This window comes from Sus scrofa, chromosome 7, assembly GCF_054392235.1.
Source record: "Sus scrofa isolate SSC_HxYL_T2T_F1_AM1 chromosome 7, Sscrofa_HxYL_maternal_Yorkshire_Landrace_v2.0, whole genome shotgun sequence".
Classification (NCBI taxonomy): domain Eukaryota; kingdom Metazoa; phylum Chordata; class Mammalia; order Artiodactyla; family Suidae; genus Sus; species Sus scrofa.
In genome coordinates, this window is record NC_139389.1 from 77351148 (window position 1) to 77377938 (window position 26791).

The following is a 26791-nucleotide window of genomic DNA, read 5'->3' on the forward strand; positions in this document are numbered from 1 at the left end:
AGAACAAGCAAAACCCAAAATTAGTAGAAGGAAAGAAATCATAAAGATCAGAGAAGAAATAAAGGAAATATAGATAAAACAATAAAAAAGATCAATGAAACTAGAAGCTTGTTCTTTACAAAAATAAACATACATGATACACCTTGAGCTGCCTCATCAAGAAAAAAAAAGGGCTCAAATCAATAAAAAATGAAATCAATAGAAATAAATAATAGAAATGAAATCAAATAGAAATAAAAAATCAAATCAATAGAAATGAAAAAGTTACAACTGACACTACAGAAATACAAAGGATCATAAAAGACTACTACTAACAACTATATGCCAAAAAAATGGACAATGTAGAAGAAATGGGACACATTCTTAGAAAGGTACAATATCCCAAGACTGAACCAGAAGAAACAGAAAATATGAACAGACCAATCACAAGTCTAAAATTAAAACTGTGACTTAAAAGCTTCCAAAAAACAAAAGTTCAGGACCAATGGGCTTCACAGGTGAATTCTATCGAACATTTAGAGAAGAGTTAACACCTGTCCTTCTGAAACTATTCCAAAAAATTAGAGGAAGGAACATTCCCAAACTCATTCCTGATGCTAAAAGCAAAGATACCACACACACAAGAAAATTACTGGCCAATATCACTGGTGAACACAGATGCAAAAAATCCTCAACAAAATACAAGTAGAGCAAATCCAACAATGCAGTAAAAGGACCATGCATCATGATCAAGTGGAATTTATCCCAAGGATGCAAGGATTTTCAATATGATACATCACATTAACAAACTGAAGAATAAAAACCATATCATCTCAATAGATATAGAAAAAGCTTTGGACAATATTCAACATGCATTAAAAATTTTTTTTCCAGAAAATGGGCATAGAGGGAACCTATCTCAACATATTAATGGCCGTATATGACAAACCCACAGCTAACATACTCAGTAATGAAAATCTGTAAGCACTTCCTATAAGATCAGGATCAATACAAGGATGTCCACTTTCACTGCTTTTATTCAACATAGTTTTGGAAGTCCTAGTCATAGCCATCAGAGAAGAAAAGAAATAAAAGGAATCCAAATTGGAACAGAAGTAAAACTGTCACTGTTTGCAGATGATATGACATTGTACATAGAAAATCCTAAAGATGCTACCAGAAAATTGCTAGAGCTCATCAATGAATTCAGTAAAGTTGCAGGATATAAAATTAATACACAGAAATCTCTTACATTTCTATACATTAACAACAAAATATTAGAAAGAGAAATTATGGAAACAATCCCATTTACCACTGCATCAAAAAGAGTAAAATACCTAGAAATAAATCTAGCTATGGAGGCAAAAGACCTGGACTCTGAAAACTATAAGATGCTGATGAAAGAAAGTGAAGATGACACAAACAGATGGAAAGATATATCATGGTCTTGGCTTGGAAGAATCAATATTGTCAAAATGACCATACCGCCCGAGGTAATCTATTGATTCAGTGCAATCGCTATCAAATTACCAATAGCATTTTTCACAGCACTATGACAAAAAAAATTAAAAATTTGCATAGAAACACAAAAGACCCCAAAGAACCAAAGCAGTTCTGAAAAAGAAAAACAGGGCTGGAAGAATCAGGCTCCCTGACTTCAGACTATATTACAAAAGTACAGTCATCAAAATACTACGCAACTGGAACAAAACAGAAATACAGTTACATGGAAGAGGATAGAAAAGCCAGAAATAAACCCATGCACCTATCTATGGTCAGTTAATCTATGCCAAAGGAGGCAAGTATATACAATGGAGAAGATACTTTCCTCAGTAAGCGGTGCTGCGAAAACTGGACAGCTACATGCAGAAAAATGAAATTAGATTATTCTTGAGGAGTTCCCCTGTGGTGAAGCAAGTTAAGGATCTAGTGTTGTCACTGTTGTGGCCTAGGTTGCTCTTGTAACACAGTTTTGATCCTTGGCCTGGAAACTTCCACATGCTTTGGGTGCAGCACCCCCCACCCCCCCCCAAAAAAAGAACATTCTTCAATATCATAGACAAAATTACACTCAAAATGGATTAAAGATCTTAGAGGAAAATATAAGGAGAACACTCTGACATAAATCACATCAATATCTTTTTGGATCCATGTTATAGAGCAATGAAAATAAAAACAAATAAAAACCCCAAATGGAACCTAATTTAACTTAAAAACTTTTGCATAGCAGACCAAACCAAAAACAAAACAGAAGGACAATCTACAGAATGGGGGAAAATATTTGCAAATGATGCAACTGATAAGGGATTAATCTTCAAAATATAAAAACAGCTCATGATAGGGTTCCCACTGTGGCTTTTGTAGCTTAGTAGATTAAGAACCTGACATAGTGTAAGTGAGGATGTGGGTTTGATCCCTGGACTCACTTAGTGAATTAAGGATCTGGCATTGCTAAAAGGTGCAGCACAGGTTACAGATGTGGCTCGAATCCAGTGGTGCTGGGGCTGTGTTGTAAGCCTCAGCAACAGCTCCAAATCAACCCCTAAGTGGGAACTTCCATATGCTACCAAGTTCATCCATAAAAAGAAAACAAGGAGGAAAAAAAAAAAAAAAAAAAAAGCTTGTGCAGGTCAATTAAAAAAAGAAAAAAGAAACCCAACAACTCAATTAAAAAATGGACAGATGATCTAAACCGACATTTTTCCAAAGACATACAGATGGCCAAAAATACATGAAAAGATGCTCAATATTGCTAATTATTAGATAACTGCAAATCAAAACTACAATGAGGCATCACCTCACACTGGTCAGAATCGCCATCATCAAAAAGTCTATAAACAATAAATGATATGCACTGTTGGTGGGAATGTAAATTGGTACAACCACTATGTAGAACAATATGCAAGTTCCTTAAAAAACTAAAAACAGAACTACCACATGATCTAGCAATTCCACCCCTGGTGATATATCCAGACAAAACCATAATTAGCTAAGATACATGCACCTCAATATTCATTGCAGTACTATTTACAAAAGCGAAGTCATGGAAGCAACTTAAAACACCCATCAAGGGAGGAATGGATAAAGGATTTATGGTACATATATACACTGAAATATTACTCAGCTATAAAAAATAACAAAATAATGCCATCTGTAGCAACATGGATGGACCTAGGGATTATCACACTATGTGAAGTCTGTGAAAGTGATATCATAGGGTATCTATCATACAAATGAACTTACTTACAAAACAGAAACAGTCTCACAGACCTTGAGAACAAACCTATGGTTACCGAAAGGGAAAGGTGGGGTATGGAGAGATAAATTAGAAGTTTGGGATTAACATGTACACATCCCTAGATATAAACAAAATAATCAACAAGAACCTACTCTATAGCACACAGAATTTGCTACTCAATGTTCTGTAATAACTATATGGGAAAAGATTCTGAGAAAGAATGGATATAGGTATAACTCAATCACTTTGCTGTATACCTGAAACTAACCTAACACCATAAATCAACCATTTGCTAATATAAAATAAAAATTAAAAAAATAATTTACAAGTACAATGTTTTACGCTACTCACAGGGTTTGACTTCATCTCCATGAGATTGTCCAAAATACGAGTAACTGGTAGATTCTGTGGATGAGAATAGTATTTTGTTAAATATTAAAAGACATAACAAACAAAAATTCTTCTTAAGTAACAAAACAATCTATCTAATTAGTCTATAGTTTAGTATGCCTACCTTTCAATTAAACACATTCTAAGTTACACTTTTTGTGAATGGTGTCATAGATGTAAATATCCTTGGCACTACTAAAGTTTCCATAAATAAAAAGCAATTTTTAGAAATATATAGGTATACACCAGTTTTACTACAAATACATATATTTGAGTTTTTCACTTTTTTGGTTGGATGTTGGCCTTTTTTGTGTATGAATGTCTTTTTAGGGCCGCACGCATGGCACATGGAAGTTCCCAGGCTACGGGTTGAATCAGAGCTGTAGCTGCTGGCCTACGCCACACCCACAGCAACACAGGATTCGAGCCATGCTGTGATCTATACCACAGCCCATGGCAATACCGGATCCTTAATCCACTGAGTGAGGCCAAGGATCGAATCAATATCCTCATGGATACTAGGCGGGTTTGTTACAACTGAGCCACAATGTGAACTCCAATAGTCCAGAAATCATACACTGAAATCTTACATTTGTTAGTTTGATTTCTGTCTTTCTCCCTCATAGGAACTCTAGATGTTTGCTTTTTAATAATAGTCATCATAAGATTTTGTTTTGATCAAATAAGAATCCCATATTTTAATCTCCTTTCTTCAGATTGAAGTTTCTTTAAAACTATTATACTTACAGTTTGTGAAAATATGAGATTAAATGTTCCATCAAAATTTAAAAAAAATTTTAATGTATATTCTCCTAGTCAAAAAGATACTTGTGCTCTTTGAAAAAATGGGGAGGTGGATGCATACACAATTTTATTGACCATTTTTATTTTGCCTGGAATTAATTCCAAATTTTCAGTGACATACTGCATTGTCTTCTTATAGAACAAATCCCGCTTTGAACACGAAATGTAGAACACTGGTGTTGGCTGAAGACTGCCTCTTGAAATGCATAAGTACTCTGGCATAAAAATACTACTGTTACATTTCAGTCTGACCATTTTAATCATTATTTTGAACATAATGACACAGGGGTACAGAAAGTTTACCAAGTGACTATTATGTCTATTTAAATTACACTCCTACTGGGATGGTATTCTGCCCACTTTGAACTGCTATTTCCTTTGTGAACTGTGCGGGATATTCTGGAAAGGACAATTTTGTATCTTAGAGATTTCACACAACAGAGGCAGCAGTAAATCTGAATCATGCAAGTAACTATAGATAATATACTACCATTTTACAGGTTTTACTTTCTTTAGGTCATAAAACATTTTATTGTTACTAAAATGGACAATCACTAAGGAAAATGCTGCTTTGCTCAAACAGAAAATATGCATTTTTTTTCTTTTTCTACATAGACAAGGAAAAATCTTTTAAGATAATCTTGGGCAAGTAAAACTAAAGCTTTTTCATTATGCTCTGATATTTGTGTTGGCCAGGAACTTAATATAAACATAAGCACCAAATGTTCAAGCTGACTGAATGTACTTCCTGAATTACATTTAGAATTTTTACAAAGGTAGCCCAAAATTTTACCCTTTAAATTTTGTTTCAAACACACTTCAGTTTGTATGTTTCAAATAAACTTGTATTTGTTCATATAAGAATAAGTCTAAACCATAACTTTCTCTACAGAATAACTGGGTGCAGATTTAAATCTATAAAAATGCTTTATCCAAAAAAGTTACATATTTATTCCAAGTAACACTAAAAGAAGATGAAATACTTTGCAACATAAATGGAAGAAATAATTTAAAAAATTTTGGCATAAGGCAAAATTATAAATTATAACATTTTACTAAAATTAATTTAATATCCATTTCTCTATTTACATTTAACTCTCTGTTTAGCTCCCTGAATTGTACTATTAGATATGTACAACGGAGAAACATTCAAAAAGATTTATGTAATTGATAAAGCCGTAAGAGTCATATTACTTTTATTGTATTTGTGAAAATAACTGGAAATTTGAATATTTATACAAATATTTCATGATAATTCATTTAGTATAAAGATTTTTCTAAAAGGCACCATTATATTTTACTTTGTATTTTATAGCTCTGCTGTATCTGAACGTAAGCCTGCCAAAAAACAGTTCATTAAATAAGGAAAATTTCCTTCTAACAGTTCAAAAGTTTAAGAGTCCTGAGACAATTTTTTACGTTTTTCTTTGATCATTACAACCAGATAACACCAAAAGAATCACCTACCACTGCCACACCATACAATATTTGCACACTGTCATACATTAAGGAAAACTTTCAGTACAGACAATGATAAAGGAAATACATAGTGTCTTTTAAAAGGCTTAATAAGAAAGAGTACTTCAGGAAACAACTTCTGAGATCTGTCACTGACTAATGCTCTCCCTAGCCTAAATGAAGACTTGAGTTAATCATTAAAAATTAATTTTATATTAAAATTTATATACAAGATTTTTAACTTCTGACTAAACTGAACTGTGGCAGCTAACAGGGAGAAAACCAAAGAACAAAATGATATAATTTTCTTCACTCAACAGATGGTCTGTTTCACTCATCTTTAGATACACACAAAAAATTATGTACCTCAATAAAAGAGGTATAAATGAAATTTAATTAAAAAATTCCCAAGCATATTTTTCATTGTTTTAAGAAACTGTTTTAAAAATAAAATGAAAAACATTATTGTATAGGTTAGTAACATTGTATACACATACATATGAATGTCCTAAATTAAGAGTCCCATACACATGAATATCCTAAATTAAGGATCACTATTTCTAAAATGTTCAAATTTCAAATATATGAACTAGAAATATATATTACTTGGAGGAAAAAAATACAGTGAGAAATCCATTTCTAAAAATCTTAAATGGTTTTATGACCACAGTCATGTTTTATGATTTTAATCACTATAAAAATTTAAATAAAAACAATGTTAGCATTTCTGCTGTGGCACAACAGTATTAGAGTGTCTCTTTAGCAACAGGACAGGGGTTTAATCTCTAGCCTGGCACAGTGGGTTAAAGGATCCAGTGCTGTTATAGCTGTGGTGTGGGTTTCACCTGTGGCTAGGATCTGATCCCTGACCCGGGAACTCCATATGCCATGCCCCCTGGAGAAGTAAACTTTGTCTCTGATGATATAACTGCATAAGAACAAAATTGAAATATGCACAAATATTTTTTAAAAAGACAATCTAAAAACACTTCCCCCTGTAGTCCTAGAATTGGCTACTTACTGCCCTATATTGCCATCTAGTCTATGGTTACTATTTCCAACTACTCCTGCTGAGGAATCCCATCCTTAAGCTTGGGATGATACTCTGATGCTGAACTTGGCAGTGAAGCTGGAACAAGAGTTGCTGCTGTCTTGATTATCAAAGTCCTAGAGAATGAAAAGCAGTATGTGTACCTCCTTAAAGAGAATACTTATCTTGGAAGACTGTGTTAGCCAAGTAAAGAGTAAGACGGGAGTATGCAGATACTGGAAAGTTGTCAGGGAAGCAGATTGGAGGAAGGGGAGTAAGACAGATCATCTATTTCCAAATTTAAAATTATAAATCAGAAAAGGATCTGCAGAGTGAATACAATATCCATATCTTACAGATGAGGAAAGAATAAAATATATAATGTGGTATTTCCCCAAAAACATAGCATATTAATGGCAGTAAAATCAAGAAACAGGATTACATGGACCCAATAAAACACATCCAATATTCCATCATTCAGCTTCAACAATTATCAACTCATGGCAAATTCTTATTTTATCTATACTCTCATCTACTCCCCACTACCCTAGGCTGTTTTAAAAGAAGTCTCCAGCATCAAATAATTTTAGCAATAAGTATTTCAGTACATATCTCCAAAATATAAGAATCCCTAAAATAAAAACAAAACAAAACAAAATACACCCTTGTAACACTACTATCACACATAAAATAGCCAGCAATAAATTTTTTTTTTTTTTCTTTTTAGGGCCGCACCTGTGGCATATGGAAGTTCCCAGGCTAGGGGATGAATTGGATCTGTAGCCTGCTGGCCTACACCACAGCCACAGCAATGTCAGATACAAGCTGCGTCTGTGACCTATAGCACAGCTCACAGTCTTTTTTAATCAACTGCATTCTACTGCTTGCAATTTGTTTCTAGGGTGTTTTTTGCTGGACTCAGAGCGGCAGCTACAGGCCTACACCACAGCCACAACAATGTGGGATCCAAGCCATGTCTGTGACCTACACTACAGCTCATGGCAATGCTGGATCCTTAACCCACTGAGAGAGGTCAGGGATCGAATCCGCATCCTCAAGGATACTAGTTGGGTTCATTATTGCTGAGCCACAAAGGGAGCTCCTCTGTTTTTAGTACATTTTTAAAAGAGGAAGTATTTTAACAAACAAGCCAAAGAAAGTGAAACAGAAGACTTTTAAATTACGCAACTTTGCACTAAATTATTCATTGACACATTCTTGTACTATTAACCTCACATAAATGTATTTCAAATCTGTGACTATCATTCAAATGGTTTTATGCGATAGCTGATACTTGTGATGTACAAAATTATGCTGCCCAAGAAACAAAAAAGTAAAAAAAGCTCAAATAAGTGACCTAAAAAGTGGACATAAGATACTCTTATTCTTTCTTATAGCTTAAAATGCTTACTGACATAAAAAATCCAAATCAATAGAGATTTAAGAGGCATAAATTAATCAAAACTTATGCAAATGTAAAACAGAATTCATTTCTATCATTTTCTTCTCTGACATTTTTCTTTTCCCAACCTGCTTCATATCTCCCTGTAGCAGTTTCTCTAAATTTTAGAACTTTAGGAGAATATAACTTTTAAAACGGCTTTCTATAAGTTTAAATATTCTAGAATGAGAGTTTTTTTAAGTATTAAATTAACAAAGATTACACACATACACACAGGTCCGATTTGGGAAAGATGTCAAGAAACAGGCACTGGAAATCACTGCATATTGGTACAACTTTTCTGGATGGCACTCAGGTAGTATTTACTAAAAACAATTAGAAATGTTCACATTTTAGATGCCACTAGTCAGTTCTAGTAATTTATCATACGGAAGTAATCAGAGATGAGTATTCTCACCCAGAAAAAACTAACATTTAAAACCTCGTTGGTTGGGGAGTTCCCATCGTGCCTCAGTGGTTAACGAATCTGACTAGGAACCATGAGGCTGTGGGTTCAATCCCTGGCCTTGTTCAGTGGGTTAAGGATCCGGCGTTGCTGTGAGCTGTGGTGTAGGCTGCAGGCGTGGCTGGGATCCCGCATTGCTGTGGCTCTGGTTGTAGGCCAGCAGCTACAGCTCCTATTAGACCCCTAGCCTGGGAACCACCATATGCTGCGGGTACGGCCCTAAAAGGACAAAAAGACAAAAAACAAACACCTAGTTGGATATCCTTCAGTTTCTTCTATTTTTTCTTTTTAAAAAACAATGAAAAGATCACACTGAATTTACTGTTTTATGACTTCTATTTAACCACTGTCCGCCAAATCAAATATTGCCTTGAATTCTGAACCTAAAAAGTCTTATAAATGTCTATGTTAAAAAAATGGCATGGTTCTCCTAGTATTGGTGACAGAAATGTGACAGAGATAACCACCAATCATTCCCAATTTTACTTCTGTGAGAAACTGCCCATATCAAAGCAGTATATTATTTACTATGTTAAGAACAGGAATGGGATTTGAGGTCACAGAGGATAATCTGTTTTGATATTTATTAAACTTAACTCTAAATAAAACAAACTTTTGTGTTAGCAGAATACATATTTAAGTCAGTGAGTTTAAATACTTCTTACAAACATGATTCCAGGACATATACCATGTTACTCTAAGGCTATAAGTTCAAAAAGTAAGTATGATCATCTCAAAGATTTAAATTTATAATTTTTTTTTTTTTGACTTTTTGCCTTTTCTAAGGCTGCTCCCACAGCATATAGAGGTTCCCAGGCTAGGGGTCGAATCGGAGCTGTAGGCACCGGTCTACGCCAGAGCCACAGCAACGCAGGATCTGAGCCGCATCTGCAACCTACACCACAGCTCATGGCAACGCCAGATCCTTAACCCACTGAGCAAGGGCAGGAACCGAACCCGCAACCTCATGGTTCCTAGTCAGATTCGTTAACCACTGCGCCACGACGGGAACTCCATAATTTCTCAATGCTATCAAGTATTCGTGATAAAGATCCTTTTGTTTAGGGAATTTTACTATTCTAAAAGTGACATGTTAAGTAAAATATGTAATTCTCCTTAAAAATAAATTTAATCACATGTAGTTATACAATAGCCAGTCTATCTAGCAAAAGACAGACATAATCTTAGCAACTGATGGTTCTCCCTTTGTCTCACATACAAAATCATCTTGTCCACAGTTGGTAATAAGCAGAATGGTATGACGAAGATTTCTCTCCTACACAAGACTCTACACAGGCTTCTTCTAAACTCTTTTTCAACTGGGCCTCAACTTTTGGACTTCTGTGTCCGTCTTTGAATTGTCCAATTTTAGAAAGAATCCTGCTAAGTTAACTTATAGGTAAAATCCCTCAATCCTTGAAACCTGATCACCCTTGGTATCTCATCAGGTTTCTCACCTTCCACCATCTTCCACGCGTTGTCTGATCACACTAGCCTGCCTTTAGCAAGAATCCTGTTAGGCCGGGTTAGCTAGAATCACTTTTTTGTCTTTTTAGGGCTGCACCCACAGCATATGGAAGTTCCCAGGCTAGGGGTCAAATCGGAGCTGTGGCCATTGGCCTACTCCACAGTCACAGCAATGCCAGATCCATTCTGCATGTGTGACCTACGCCACAGCTCACGGGAACGCTGGATCCTTAACCCACGGAGCGAGGCGAGGGATTGAACCTGTGTCCTCATCATTCCCAGTTGGATTCGTTTCCATTGTGCGATGACGGGAACTCCCCAGAATCACTTTTATCCCTGATGTTTCCTCTTAATAATTTTCCATCCACTGATCCCTATACTCTGTTTCTTGACTATAAATTCAGACTTTTCCTTGATGTATCTGGAGTTAAGCCAGTCTCTCTCTCAGACTGCAAAACCCCATGGTGGTGGTCCTAACATCTTTCACAATGGTCCCCCTGAATAAAGTCTGCATTACAGTACTTTAACAAGTGTCATGACTAATTTTTTCTTTAATAGGTGCTGGGTTAAAATGTAAAGTACATTATGTTCCCAACTCAGGAAAGTACTGTGAACCAGTAAAAAAAGTGAATGAAGTATTCAGGAGTAGCCCCTTACTAGAAGAGAGAGAGAGAATGGGAAGGACTGAAAATAATTCCTAAGAGAGACAATGAAGTTTTTCGCTTTCCAAGTACTACTTAGGAAATAATGCAACCTGGAATGTCTCTCAAGGGAAGTTAGGAAGTAATAAACCTTTTAATTAAGGACAGCAAATTAGGATTTTTCACTGTTCTTTACTAACACTACATGGTTTTTACAATAAAATCTTACTTATTCAAAAATTGAAGCCCTCCTTCATGTAAAGTGCTATGGAAAATTCAAAGATAGGCAAAAAATTTTCTTGCATTCAAGGAACTTATCAAGAATTAAAACAATATATATCAACTGTATCTCAATAAAACTGGAAAAAAAGAAGTAAAATATAAATATATAACGCTAATACAAATCACCATAGGTAAACATCATTAGAAAGATCAAAAGTGTGGAGAAGTTCAGAGAAAGAAAAGATCTAGTTTTTTATTTTTTTTCCTAAAAACAAGTAAACACTCAATATTCAAATTGAAATAACTGAATAGTTAACTCTATTTCTTTTTTTAATTTGGGCTTTAAAATCTTTCTCATTACAAACTGAAGCATTTATGTGTGAAATATTCTATCTCAGATTTGCCTTAAAATATCCCAGTAAAAATAAACAAAATAAAAAAAATATAAGTGGAGCGATGAAAAAGATTAGCAGGAAGTTGTGTATTGAACCCTGGTGAAGGGTTCAGAAGAGTTTGATATACTAATGCATATTTGAAAATTTGCATAATAGGAAGTTAAAAACAAGATTTTTTTTTTTTTTTTTTTTTTGGCTTTTTAGGGCCTCATCCATAGGCACAGCATGTGGAGGTTCCCTCTAGGGGTCAAACTGGAGCTACAGCCATCGGCTTACGCCACAGCCACAGCCACAGCAGATCCGAATTGTGTCTTCGATCTACAGCACAGCTCAAGGCTACGCCAGATCCTTAACCCACTGAACAAGGCCAGGGATCAAACCCACAACCTCATGGTTCCTAATCGGATTCTTTTCTGCAGCGCCACAATGGAAACTCCACAAGCCAAGTTTGGTAAGAAACCAAATCAATTAATTAAATATCTACATATTAGAATAACAAAAACAAAAGAAATGCAAAAATCATTAAAAAAATCTTATGTTTAAAACCAAGATTATTCTAAAATGAAGTGTGAAACCAAGCTATAGTTTTATTATTCTAAAACATAAATTCTACTAAAAATATCTGCATTTGAATTTATACAGGACTTTAAACTACTAAGACTACTAGTTTATTAATATTCTCCAAACATGTTAAAATGCAAATGATATACATTTATGTAATAGTACATTATTCTAAGTTTTCATTTTTTTCACAAATCTGACAGTAAACAAAAATGTCAGCAGTCCATTGAGCTGATTTTTTTAAAAAAGCATAAAATCAGAGTTCTGAACTATACATATAAAATACTCTTATTCTTAAATAAACCAGTAAAGGACCCCCTGATTTTATTCCTAATATTTGTAATTTGAATACATCTAGGAAGCTGCTCCAGCTGAGCAATCAATCTGTCAATATTTGTTCAAAAGTTACTAGTGTTTCCCAACAAGTGTACTTACTTGCTGTTTCAATACTAGGTTCTTCACTCCTTCCATCACAAACTGTGATCCTGTATTCATGACTCGTGATAAGAGACTAGGCAAAAGAAGAGGACCACATTAAGTATAAATTACCTCTCCAATTTATCACAGATAAAATACTTATTTGATTACACAACACATGCTGATGCTCACTGCAGTGACCACCTTTGTTTTCACTAAACAAGTGTCCTGAGAATTTCTGCCTCCATGGAAATCGCTGCCACAATTTTATATAACACATTTATTTAAAATATTCTGACTAGTCAATATTAATAAGACATAAAAATAGAGCTGCCCTCAAACATTTTAATTGCTAAGCCTTAGCTATAGTATTTAGGCAAATTAATAACTGAAGAGAATTCCTTGCTTACCTGATTGTCTTAATGTTAAAACAGTAAATTAAAGATAGTAATTCAGACGACTTGCTTTAGGATTTTAAAGCACACTAACACACTGAAAATATATATGCTTATAAGGATTATGAATAGGTCAAAAGTTACTATGTTCGTTATATCACAGCAGCTAGAGCCAATCCTTTGTTGTATACCCTTTCCACCCGTACATAAAATCTGATATAAAAATGTGAAGCGCAATACACCTGGTGAATTTTATCCTGATTCTGTTTATTTATATGAATATATTTATTTGAAGAATGATTACTATCTGAATTTTTAACAACAAAATAACACACACAAATGATCTGCCTTCAAAGGATTTTTTTTCTAATTTTATTTATTTTATTTTATTTTTTGTCTTTTGTCCTTTTAGGGCTGCATCGCGGCATGTGGAGGTTCCCAGGCTAAGGGTCTACTCGGAGCTGTTGCTGCTGGCCTACGCCAGGGCCACAGCAATGCCAGATCCAAGCCGCGTCTGCAACTTACACCACAGCTCATGGCAGCACTGGATCCTTAACTCACTGAGCAAGGCCTGAGATCGAACCTGCAACGTCATGGATCCTAGTTGGATTCTGCTGCGCCTCGACAGGAACTCCCAAAGGATGTTTTGCAGGACGGAATGGTCATATTGCATTTTGATATCAGAAGGATAGAGAAAGCCTTCAAATCATCCAAGATTTTCTTAGAACACATTTTTATTAAAATCCTCAACTGTGAAATCTAAAGATATCTAATAGGCTTTTAAAATTCCAATAAGATTTTAAGACATGGGACTGGAAAAGTATTTTACTAAATACATGAAAATAATTTCCCAAATATATTTTAATTTTTCCTATCTTGTCCTACTCTCCTCTGAAACGAAGAGATGGAAATCATTTCTTGCAGGACAAAAATAAGAGAAAGTAACCTCTGTTGGAGTGACCAGTTCTGAGGCAATTCCCAGGCACCATGTAACTCTGAGGGAAGGGGTGTGCTGGACAGTACTGTCTGAAGGTGAGGCCAGCAGGATTCATTTCGCCAAGCACTTACAAGGTGCTGCCTTGCCTTTGTTTTTTGGAAACTGTTTCATTAAAACCAGCACCTCGGGGTGGGACTAGGAAAAACCTATTCTCCTCTGTGCTTCCTGCTTTTGTTCAAGGCTCTAAAAAATAAGCTAGGATTTTGAAACTAGGATGGTATGGATAAGAACAATTAGAAGTCACTTTGTTCACCTCCTTTGAAAAATCACACACGTTACACAGTTTCTCTGCAGTCAGAAGTTGTACCCAGCCTACTATTTTAGAAGTATGCCTCCTTAGTAGTAAGCTTAGTTCCATCTTTTTTGGGGGGGCCCCAGGTACAGCATATGGTTATTTTCAGGCTAAGGGTCAAATTGGAGTTGCAGCTGCTAGCCTATGCCAAAACCATACCAATGCAGGATCTGAGCTGTGTCTGTGACCTATGCCATAGCTCATGGCAATGCCGGATCCTTAACCCACTGATCAGGGCCAGGGATCGAACCCATGTCCTCATGGATACTAGTCAGGTTTGTTTCCACTGAACAACAATGAGGAACTCCTAGTTCCATCTTGAAGCTAGGCCTTGAGTGTCTAACTTCGAGTCTATATTATCAACATTGATACAAAAACAGTTTTAAGCTTCATGCATCTTCTGAAAATGAAAAATACATTTTAAGAACAAGGAAGCATATGAAACCATACCACATAAAATACATAAACTTCACTTATAATGTTTGGCTAATTTCTGCTATACAGCAAAGTGACCCAGTCATATGTATATACACATTCCCTTTATTATATTATCTTCCACCATGGTCTATCCCAAGAGACTGGATATAGTTTCCTGTGCTATACAGTAAAACCTCATTGCATACCCATTCTAAATGTAATAGTTTGCATCCAGTAACCCCAAACTCCCAGTCCATCCATTCCCTTCCCCCTCCCCCTTGGCAACAAGGCTGTTCTCTGTGAGTTTTTTATTCTGTAGATAGGTTTCTCTGCACCATATTTTAGATTCTACATACAAGTGGTATCATATGGTATTTGTCTCTTTTTTGACGTACCTCACTTTAGTATGATAATCTCTAGTTGTTCCAGCCATACATTTTAAAATGACAATTTAAGGAAGCCAAAGGCATGGTGACATTTGTTTTGTATCAAACTGAAAGAATTCTACATCCAAAGTGTCATACATTATATTTTTAAGGCATTAAAGTTCAATTATGGTACGGAGTACCAGACTTGTTTGATCAGTTATTAAAAATAACACCAAATAAAATTAAAACATTTTTTGAAAGAGGAAAAAAAATAAACAAAACAATAAAAAAAATACTTACCCCATTGGTTTAGTGGTAGTGTTGCCGTAACTGGCAGGAGCTGAAGCCATCTTGGCAAAAGCCCTATGAAATAAAAAGTTATATTTAATAACTGATTATTTGAGCTTACATTTAGTATCATGGCATTAAAATATCTACTCACTAACCATAACTTTTACTATGCAGACAGTTTCTGAAAAAAAATAATTTTTCTGGAGCTCCCGTCATGGTGCAGTGGTTAATGAATCCGACTAGGAACCATGAGGTTGCGGGTTCAATCCCTGGCCTCGCCCAGTGGGTCGAGGATCTGGTATTGCTGTGAGCTGTGGTGTAGGTTGCAGACGCGGCTCAGATCCCACGTTGCTGTGGCTCTTGGCATAGGCTGGTGTCTACAGCTCCGATTCAACCCCTAGCCTGGGAACCTCCATATACCGTGGGAGCAGCCCTAGAAAAGGCCACAAAAAAAAAAAAAAAAAAAAAAAAAAAAAGACCAAAAAAAGAGAATTTTTCAGTAAGTAAAACAGTGTTTCAGCACAGTGTTTCAATTGTCAAACAATTATACAAACATTGATTATGTAATTTGTAAACATATAAAATAATGCCCAAACATAGAATAGGTAGTAGTAAAATACTGAGATTCTTTAAAAAACAGAAATATGTTAGTTGCCCAAACTTCACAATTTTTCTTTTATATCTGATTATTAATGTGAGATGAAGACTTTATGTCTTAAAAGAACAATTGCGTACTAAGTTTAGTCTCTTAACTGTTCTCCACATTCCATACTCCCTCATTCCCAGACATATGCCTTTGCTCCTATTGTCCTTTGGGGTTATAAACTCTCCAATAAAAATTGTACATTTCCTTTTAAGATTCAACTCAAAATCACTTTCTTCATTAACATTATTCAGATTCAATGATTTTTCTTTTCAGTTACATACACACTTTTATAATGAACTGCATATAGTCATTTATTTTCAAATCTTTCTAAATGTCCGGAGTATCTTTTAACTAAACTACAGAATTCTTGAAGGCTGGGCAAAAATATGGCAGTGAGCTGTGTCTTAAATATATATTTTCCTTCTGGGAATATGTTCACTGTAGAGGATCCGGAAAACAGAATGCTCCCAGAAAAACCCTAACTTACAGGTAACCACTGTTAGGATCTTGGCATATATTCTTCTCATCTTTGGACACATGCATATATAATATATATAATTTATAAACAAAATGAGTATCTTATTGTACATACTATTCTATAACATTTGTTTGGCTGCACCTGAAGCATATAAAAGTTCTCGGGCCAAGAATCAAATCCCAGCTGCAACCGCAACCTACACACACAGCTGCTGCACTGTTGGATCCTTAACCCACTGCCCTGAGCCGAGGATTGAACCCATGCCTCAGCAGTGACCCAAACCTCTGCAAAGACAACACTGGATCCTTAACCTGCTGCACCACAGCAGGACCTGCTATTCTATAAAATTTTTATAGCAGTGTGCCACAAATATTTTTATGTGAATCATAATGATTTCTAATCATTTAAAATGCTTGTGTAGGCAGTTCTGTTGCAGCTCAGCAGTAACAAACCTGACAAGAATCCATGAGAATGCAGGGATTGAACCTGACCTTGCTTAGTGAGTTAAGGATTTGGCATTGCTGTGAGCTGTGGTGTAGGTTATAGACATGGTTTGGATCTGGTGCTGCTGTGGGTGTGGTGTAGGCTGGCAGCTGCAAGTCTTGACTTGACCACTAGCCTGGGAACTCCCATATGCTGCAGGGGTGTCCCTAAAAAGCAAAAAAAAAAAAAAAAAAAGGATTTTGTAAATGGAAAAAAAAAATCTATCTAAATACTAGAAAATCTTGTGAGAGTAAAAAAAAGAAGGAGAATAACTAAGGTGCGGAAGATGAAATGATAAAAATATTCTATTTCAATCTGGACAAAATTTGCTATAATAAATACTATTAGAGAAATCCCAAACGCACAATTCACAATTTTGTTCAGAAAGGAGGATGTCAATCAACTGTTTCTAGCAGTTGACTGGAATGTCTGCCTTTAACAAAAATGAATTTTTCACCAGAAACAATACCTAAGTGTAAATAAGATATACCCATCTTTTAATAATGAAGAAGGGTTAAAGAAAGAGTATTACATTTATATGGCTGAATATTATGCAAGCACCAATACTACCAATGAAGATTATAGCTGATCCTTGAGAGACATGGGTCTGAACTGTCAGAGTCCACTTACTCATATTTTTATCAATAAACATATACTATATTACTACATGATCTGCGATGGCTTAAATCCATGGCTGTGGAACTGAAAATACAGAGGGCCAGCCCATAGTGAAGTAATACTTGGACTTCAGCGTCCCTAACCTCCAGGTTGTTCAAAAGTCAGCTGTATTTAAGACAATGAAAAACTGGCATGAGGAAAGTTATTGGGAAACTGGAATGCAAATTGTTATCTATAACAATGATTCCCCAATTAAAAAATAAATATGTAATGTGCATATAAAAGGATATAGACTAATGTTTACTTGTAGACTCTGGATGGGGAGATTACAGGTAAGTTTTTACTTTTTTTATACCTTTATGAGTTTTCTAAAATTTCCTTTGATAAATTGGTAAAACCCTTATAATTAGAAAGAAAAATGTTACAAATTAGAAATTATATACTGTGTAACATATAAAATGATGCCTAAGACTGTCTTTCCTCTCATAAAGAATGAAAGGAATAGAATGAAACATCTCACCAATGGTTTGATTAAGGAGTTCCAACGAAGTTATAATGTAAAACACAATGAAATATACAACAACCAAATGTGTTAGTGTCTATATTTCATAAAAATTAGAAAAAAGGGTTTTTAGGTTTGTCTTACTAAACTAAGGTTTGTTATACATTTTTTCTTATATAAGAACACAATGAATTAAAAGCAAATTCAAAAAAACAAAACAGAGGTATGGATAATAAAAAGCACCCATAAACTCACGACTCAGAGATAACCACTGTGTGAACAATTTTTATAGTTCTCTTACTATGCATATTTTTTTATATAGTTGGGATCAGAATGGATATTCAATCCTCTAGCCTTAAGAAATTAATTACACTAATATCTTGAAGGTACTGTTGTAGAAAATTTAGAAAATAAAGAACCCAAAATGAAAAAAATTCTACTACTTGGAGTTACCCACTATTAGCATTTAAGTGTACGTCACTTTGCTATCCAATTATATGTATATATGTGGTATGTCTACATACACACACACACATAAACACACACAGGTGAATGGATTGGGATCCTACTGTTAAAAAAGGTCAGCTAAGTTTTAGCTCAAAAGAGTATACCTGATTTCAACAAATTAAGGTAATACTGACAACAAATTATCATCTTACCACTTTTATTTTCTTTATATCACTTAATATGGTTTAACACTATTCTGTTCATTTGTTTGCTTATTTGTTGATTTGCTGTTCCCTCAACACAAATGTAAATTCAATGAGTAGGGGCTTTCCACAGAATGTTCACTATTGTATTTTTAATGTCTAGAAGAGTTCCTGGTCACTGAGACAAAGGAAATATTTATTAACAAATTACTGACTAATAAACTGTATTTTCACTTCACCATATAACATGGCCATTTCCCAATGGTATTAAATAATTAGTCTTCCATAACATGATTTTTAATGACTCAGTTGCATTCCTTATGGAAATGACATAATTCAATATTACTGCCAGACATTCAGGTAGGTTTTCAAAATTTATTACAATAGCTTCTAAGATTTTACAACTCCAATTACTTCTTTGGGATTAACTCTTAAGAGAAGTGCTAGGTCAAGGCTGTACTTCATCATTAGGTAATTTTCCTGCATCCTTGGCACAACATTTTCTAAATCTTTGCATTATGTTAATCTGTACTTTTCTGATTACTAATGAAATAAAAAAATTTTCTTTTAATATTTTTTGAGACATTTGACCCAAAACATTTCAGTCTTTGACGTTCTCATCTCATCAGTGAAGAAAAATATAGGAAAAAATACGTCTAGGAAAGAAAGGTATCACCACTTTATATAAAACTATCGATAGGGTGGGGGAGATAAGGAAATATTTATGCCTATTAATTAAAAAAAAATAATAAGACACTGTTCAGTTTTCTTAGTAATATTCCCATCTTCTTGGAAACTTAACTGCCACTGTATTCTCTCTCTCTCTCTTTTTTTTTTTTGTATTCTCTTAAACTATAAGAACTGAAGAATAAAATAAAACTTACTTCCACTGTTTGATATATTGTAAGGGATTAAGGTTGCATCCTGCATCAGTTAAAGCTTTTTTGTACTGCTCCAAATCAGCCTGAAATAAGAATGATATAACAAAAAAATTTTACTTTCATCAAAGAGAAGACCATTTTTTTGTTCATTTGATTATTCAAAAAGTTAGACCAAAGGCATGAGTACGTAAGTAGAGTAAAGCGGTATCTTACTTAAGTGGGTACCTAAATGAGCACCTAAGACAAAAATCACATTTAATGAAAATTATTTTTGACAGGCTCCCAAATCACCTATAAAATACAGTATTTTGCCATCCCTCAGGAAGTCCAACAGTGTTTTTCCTCCACTGTTGACACAGATTGTTTGTCCCTGGGATAAGCATTAAGAAGACTGGCTTGACCAAGTATATTTCAAACTGGAAACACGAGGGGAATGACCTCAACTTAGGGGAAATGCAGATTTAAGTTATCCCACCTTATACTCACTATAAAGGTCCAAAAATATTAACTGAATAGCTGGCATCCTACAATTTTTAAATCATTTTCTCTTTCTTACTCCTTTTTTACTGATGAGTAAAGTCTAGTTGAATTCATGTATAAGAGTCTATCATAGTGACTGCACTGTAAAATTTTAAAAGAAAGAAACTCTTAAGCTCACTCTCAATCAGAGACATTCACTATTTCACATTTTGGGGGCTATCAATCTAACATCAGTAGTCATAATTTGCTTTAAGCTTCTTAATGACCACTTAAACTTATGATAAGACATAATTCTTACCAAAAATAAATAATATAACGTGGTTAAATTAAGGTAAACTGAATTAATCATAGGTTCCTAATAAATATTATAAATAGGCTATTAGAATCCCTTAAGATATAGGTACAACCTCATTAATAAGAGCAATATTTCTGGAAAAAAAAACTATAAGTAGTACCCTCTCATCAGAAGTTTTGCTTTCCATGATTTCAGTTACCTGTGGTCAAGTGATGTCTGACTAAATGGAAATTCCCAGAAAAAAAAATTCATTACATCTTATTTAAATTATGTGCTGTTTTGAATGTCATGATGAAATCTTGCCCACTGCCCCAACCAATGACATCATCTCCAGACATCTAACCATCTGTCAACCTTGTCATGGCTTGATGATACATGATCATGAAGCAGATGATCCTCCTTCATGTCAGAAGGTCAACAGCAGCCTAATGCTACATCTCAATGCCTATGTCATTCATCTCATTTCACCTTATCATGCAGGTTTTTTTATCAGGTCACATCATCGTAAGAATGAGTACAGTACAATATATTCGGAGAGAGTTGTCATTCACATAACTTTTATTATAGCATATTGTTTTAAGTTATTCTACTTTATTATTAGTTATGATTGGTAATTTCTTACTGTGCCTAATTTACAAATTAAATGTCATAGATATATATAGAAAAAAATACATGGGGGGGTTTGGAACTATCCACAGTTTCAGGCATCCATTGGGGGCCTTGGAACGTATCCCCCTTTGATAAAGAGGAGACTACTGTACTTTGTTACTGAATTAAAATAAAAGTCAAGAGATGTATACCCAGGACAAAGCTGAATTGACCTAAAACAAATACTGGGTTTGATTTGCTATTTGACATGCCAAAAACAAGAAGCCTCACAATCTACTAGACATTAGAAAAATAATTGCTACCAGCAAAGGAAAGGAGTTTCCAACAGCCATATCATTCTAAGTATCATCCCTGAGGTCCTTAGGCTTGTTGCTCATCCAGTAAAATTAAACTAAGTTAACACTAGAAAGAGTTAACAGGTCACTATCCCAGCAACAAGACTGATACCAAAGTCATGACTTTCCTTCACTGTAAGTCAGTTACCTCAACATGGTTAAAAAAAAAAAAAAAAAAAAAAAAATTTTTTTTCCTCAAAAGCATCTGATGGCTCAGTACAGAAAAACAACAAAATATCCCACAACCTACTCTTCCAAAGAGAAAAAAAATCTTCTAGGACTGAAAATTTGTCATTTTCCAATCATTCTTAGAAATTCACTCAGATATCAAAGTAGCTATTTTACTGCAATACAAAGTGTCTCAACTTTATATGTATCATATGAAAGATATGAATCTGAAGTTTAATCTTATTAAATTGCAGTATTTATATAACTTTTGAAACTTTAGGTATTTGCTTCCAAGTAACTCCTCTATATTTTATAATGGACATTAGTTTCAAAACAACTGCAAAATATTACTAAACTTTTCCTTTAGGTTCAAGATAAATTCCTCAGAAGGAAAATAGGTATTAATGGCTATATCTTAAAGAAAAGGAACTTTTAAGATCACCATGAGAAATGATAAGACCAATCTTTCAAAAAGCAGAGTAAACTTGGTTAACTTATTTCACAATAGTTATTTTCCAGAAATAAGAATTTTGGCTACTTACGCTCAGTTCACATTCCAACACTTAAAGAGAGTGAGACATTTCTTGAGTGGACAGTTTTCTGGGCCACCATAAATACTGCTATAACACTCAGCAGTAAATAGAACCAGCCTTAAGAAACTGTTTTTCTTTTAAAGGAAGGCGGGAAGTAGTTATTTGGCTATAGTGATTTTTACTACTATTTTTTTTTTTTTTTAAACAAATGAGTATTCCCCCTTCTTCTCAATAACTGAAAACAGAGAACATACCTCAGAAGGTGCTTGCTGTGCACTTATATAATAGATAAGAAACAGCCTCATTTTATCTTCTGGAGTTCCTGCTATAAAGGGGAAAACAGATAAAGAAAAAGAAACTTTTAGAATTCTATTTATGTATTATATAGTCAATGCTGTAAATTCAAGGCATACACAAATGTGACAAGACAAAATAAAGTTATTTTTTCTGTTTTTTGCTTTTTTTTCTTTTTAGGGCCACACCTGCAGCATATGGAAGTTCCTGGGCTAGGGGTCAAATTGGAGCTGCAGCTGCTGGCCTAGGCCACAGCCACAGCCACACGATATCCATGACACATCTATGACCTATGTTGACCTATGTAATGTCAGATGCTTAAGCCATTGAGCCAGGCCAGGGATCCAACGTGCATCCCCATGGATACTAGCTGGGTTCTTAACCTACTGAGCCACAATGGGAACCCCAAGTTCTTTTTTATTAGTAGTGATTTTTGGGTACCCCCAAAGCACACAGAAGTTCCTGGGGCAGGGACTGAACCTGAGCCACAGGTGTGACAACACTGAATCCTTAACCACTAGGCCATCAGGGAACTCTGACAAAATAAAGTTCTTGATTCAACTAATTTAAGACTATATAGGCCCTAAATTACAACTGTGTAAAATGCAGATGTGGAAAAAGATTAAATGCTGTAGGATTATAGGGATGAGATATGGAAGTACTTTCATTCTATCTTCAAAATTGTCTATAATGTTGAAATTTATCTTTTGGATATAAACTCATGGAGAAAATAAAGGTATAGGTAGGATAATCATACAGTTCTAAAATAGCATACTTTTGAGATGAAAAGGGAGGATACTAGTAATAATTATGTAAGGCCAACAGGTCTAAAAAATGGGATTATCCTAGGAAGCCAATTGTATGGTCTCCCTAAGTACTGGGTTATGCAACTATGCTAGCTAAAATCATCTAGCTGAACCTAAGGTCATACTTCTGAAATTGGAGCCACTAAATATACATTTACCCTCTTTCTGAAGAAAAAGGGTTATGAAGATTTGGAAAACTGCTATGTTTATGGTAAAATAAACACTGTCATATTATGCATACTATATTTGCCTGAATTTTAAGACAAAACATAAAATTTCAGTGAAATTTCTTGCTTGCAGTGGGTGCTTTGAGTTATTACCTCTATTACCCAAAGCCCAAGACTGACCTGAGAAACTTATTCTTTCTCCCCTTAGTTACTGGGTGTACTCTGGTGCAAAGTAGTAAGGCAATGGCCATGTGTAACTCAGTTGCACTATTCAACAAATATCAATATGCACTCTCACTTCAAAATGTGTCTCGATATGCAAGAACTCAGGAATGTTAATACTTTATTATAGAATAAAAAAGAATTTTTTCAAAACATATGAACATGACAGATGAACCACTGACTGTTTTGCCTTCAAATTATTCTTACTCCCTAAGTATGACAAAGACTGGTAATAAAGATCAATGACAGGTTCTCCAAAGTTCTCATGTTAACAAATAAATATTGTATTTTAGACACTTTGAAGTACGTTATGAGTCAAGGTCTTGTGTAAATACTAGGAGGAAGCTGATATTTTTATTTTAGCAGGTAATTAGCCTGGTTGGGTTCAGGCCATAGTTTCTATCAGCTTCTGTGAGTGGTAGTCCCATCATGGATTCTATTTTCTGTCCCACTGCCCGGAAGCCATTATGGGAACTGGGAGGTCATCTAGTCCGTCACCTCCCAGTCTCTGGAATGCTGCTTAGGATCAGAGTCATGCATGTACAAGTGAGAGGTGAGCCTAGGAATTCATAAACAACTTTATGGGATTGCTTTTCCGATTCTCTACAGTCTCCCTGGTGCTTCCTAGTTTCCTTGGCTTTTTCCTTTTTGGTGTTCTAGCTTTGGCTTTAGTTATTCTGCTCCACGGCATGTTTCCTGCAACTATGACAAAGCAGTTAGAGCGCAAACTGAAAAAGTCTTTGGAAGCAATGGTTCCTAAGATCCAAGAAAAAGGTTCCCCTCCCTCAGAGTTTTAGGGGTCTTTGAGTCACTGCTATTGCTTTATTAACAGTGCAGTGTTTTCTAAGAGTAGGCAGTGTTTTCTAAGTATTCTGCTTAAAGAAGGAAAGGTTTCCACTCTTCTTCAAGGAGAAACATTTTTTTTTTTCTTTTTTCTTTTTAGGGCCGTACCTGTGGCATATGGAGGTTCCCAGGCTAGGGGGTCCAATCAGAGCTGCCAGCCTACGCCACAGCAACACCAGATCTGAGCCACGTCTGCAACCTACACCACAGCAACACCGGATCCTTAACCCACTGAGCAAGGCCAGAGATCAAACCCACAAGCTCATGGCTCCTAGTCAGATTCATTTCCGCTGCGCCATGACAGGAAGTCCAAGGAGAAACATATTTTATAATGGCTGTAAGTATTAATAAATGCCCTAAAACCTCTGCTAAGGTTTTTAAGAATCATATGATGCTAAGAATTGGAGGGCATGCAGTGGTTACAATGACATTAATCACAAGGGAATCAATGGAAATTGTAAAAATTTATGTATCCTTTACAACTGTGAATACTCCAGAGCCTGTAGCTACAGCCTGGATCTTCTGCTGCACATAAGTTTCTACTGCAGCTGCTATTTTTAAACTCAGAGTTTCCTTACTGAACAATCTGATAATTTTAAGTGTAATTAAGAGAGCTTCTTCCTCCCTGGAAAATCTGAGAGTAAGCTGTTGATCTGTTGTCCCATCACTCCACATGTTGAAGACATTCTTCAATATAACTGTCAAAATCAGAAAATTAGTGAACCCTCTAATCCTCAGATGTCATTTCAAGTTTCACTTATTGTCTCTATAACATCTTTTATGAGAAAAGGATCAGTTTCAGAACCCTATGTTGCAAAGAGCTGTGATCCCTTACATAGAGTTATCTTCTCTAGGAAACAATTCAAGTCTTTCCTTGACTTCATGGCCTTGATGAAGATGACAGTTTTTTTTTTTTTTTTTCTTTTGGTAGAATACCCACAGTTAATTTTTGTCTGATATTCCTAATGATTAGATTCGGATTGTACATCTTTGGCAGGAATATAACAAAAGTGATAATGTATTTTTTTGTACTGGATCCTATTGGGTGTATACTATTTCAATATGTCTCATTGCTGATGATATTCACTGTGATAACTTAATAAGGGATCTATCAGGCTTCTCCACTGTCAAGTTTTTCTTCCTTTATAATTAGTAAGTATATTGTAGGGAGGTACTTTGAATCTGTGTAAATGATCTACAATTTTCTATTTATTCAATTAATGTATCTGTACAGATTCATGGCTTTCTATTTCATTCAGTATGTTATAATCTGTTATTATTTATTTTGATATTATCATAATCTGGCCATAGGGGGCCTCTTCAAGCTGACTTCTGGGTTCTTTTGACAAGTTCCATCATGTTTGGGTTACTTTCCTTGCCTTCTGACACAATGAAGTGTTCTAGGCTCATTTTATACTTTCTCTCCCTGGAAACAATTTCGTCTCCAATGAGTTCTAGTGGAAAGCTGAATTTATAAGCTAAAATGTACTACTGGGGAATTGTTGCTCCTAGCCCTGCTCAATTGGCAGAGTTAGGGAATACATACATTTGTGTACACACACACAGATATATCTATATTTATTTATCTATTTGACAAGTATTTAGTGAAAACATCTAGTCTACATGAGCACCTCCAATTCCAATCCAACATTACAGGGTTCATTCCAGTTTTCTTCCTTTCCATATTTATAACTTCTTCTCTGACAATGGGAAACCTGGCTCCCTTGACATTATCTGATATATTTATTTATTTAACCAGTCCTTTGTGTGTAAGAAATATCCTATCTTTGCTACCGTCTTCTTGCCTGCATGGATGCTGTCTTACTCTATTTAGGCTCTGATTCCCTTCAATGGAGCCATCCCCATGCCTGGCTATAACTCTCACACTGCCTAGGCCGATGCTTGGTTTGTCCTATGCAGGGTCACCCTCCTTAATCTGACAGGACTCTTATACTGTGTACTGAACTGCCCCCACATGTGTGCACCCCGCTCACTTCACCTGGACTTTGACACCTCATGCCAGATTACCAACCCTCCTCCCTCTATCGAATGTGTGGATGCCCTTCCCATCCCGCTCAGGTTCTGACATCCTGTTCTGGGCTAAAGTGGTAGTAGACTGTGACTTCACATGAATGCCCACCTTGCTCTGTTCTACTTAATGTCTTTAAAAATAAATGGTTTGAAAAAGTAAGGGAAAGGAAAAATAAAATTAACACAATTATTTGCTTCAACTTTACTCAAAGCCTATAGTAAATAACAAGGAAAAGCTCTGAAGTGATGGGCTTAGATGTATTTTTTTTTTCCATTGTGAAGTACATATACCTGCAAAATGCTATGTTCTCCCCACAAACGTAGCTTTCTAAAAGTGTGAGCAATACTAGGGCTTCTCAGAAGTTTTTATGAATAGAATCTTTTGATTATAAACAATTCGAAATTTTTTTTATTACTTTCCACCTTGGAATAAAATTGAAAAGTCAAACCAAAACTGTAACTCAAAAACCATGATCATTCA

At 35.1% G+C, this 26791-nt stretch overlaps 1 protein-coding gene across 13 annotated transcripts in view; it reads right to left on the bottom strand.

Moving 5' to 3' along the window:
• SCFD1 (sec1 family domain containing 1) overlaps window positions 1–26791 on the bottom strand; it is a 157636-nt gene that overhangs the window by 75814 nt on the left and 55031 nt on the right. For all 13 annotated transcript variants that reach the window (XR_014810666.1, XR_014810668.1, XR_014810667.1 and 10 more), the window contains 5 exons: window positions 22202–22272; window positions 19531–19610; window positions 15279–15341; window positions 12528–12603; window positions 3569–3622 (listed from right to left, as the gene is read on the bottom strand). Coding sequence is in view for 10 of the 13 variants with exons in the window: in XM_084969023.1 (XP_084825149.1) it covers window positions 3569–3622; window positions 12528–12603; window positions 15279–15341; window positions 19531–19610; window positions 22202–22272 (344 nt within the window). In the remaining 3 variants the exon portion in view is untranslated. The remainder of the gene's footprint in view (window positions 1–3568; window positions 3623–12527; window positions 12604–15278; window positions 15342–19530; window positions 19611–22201; window positions 22273–26791) is intronic.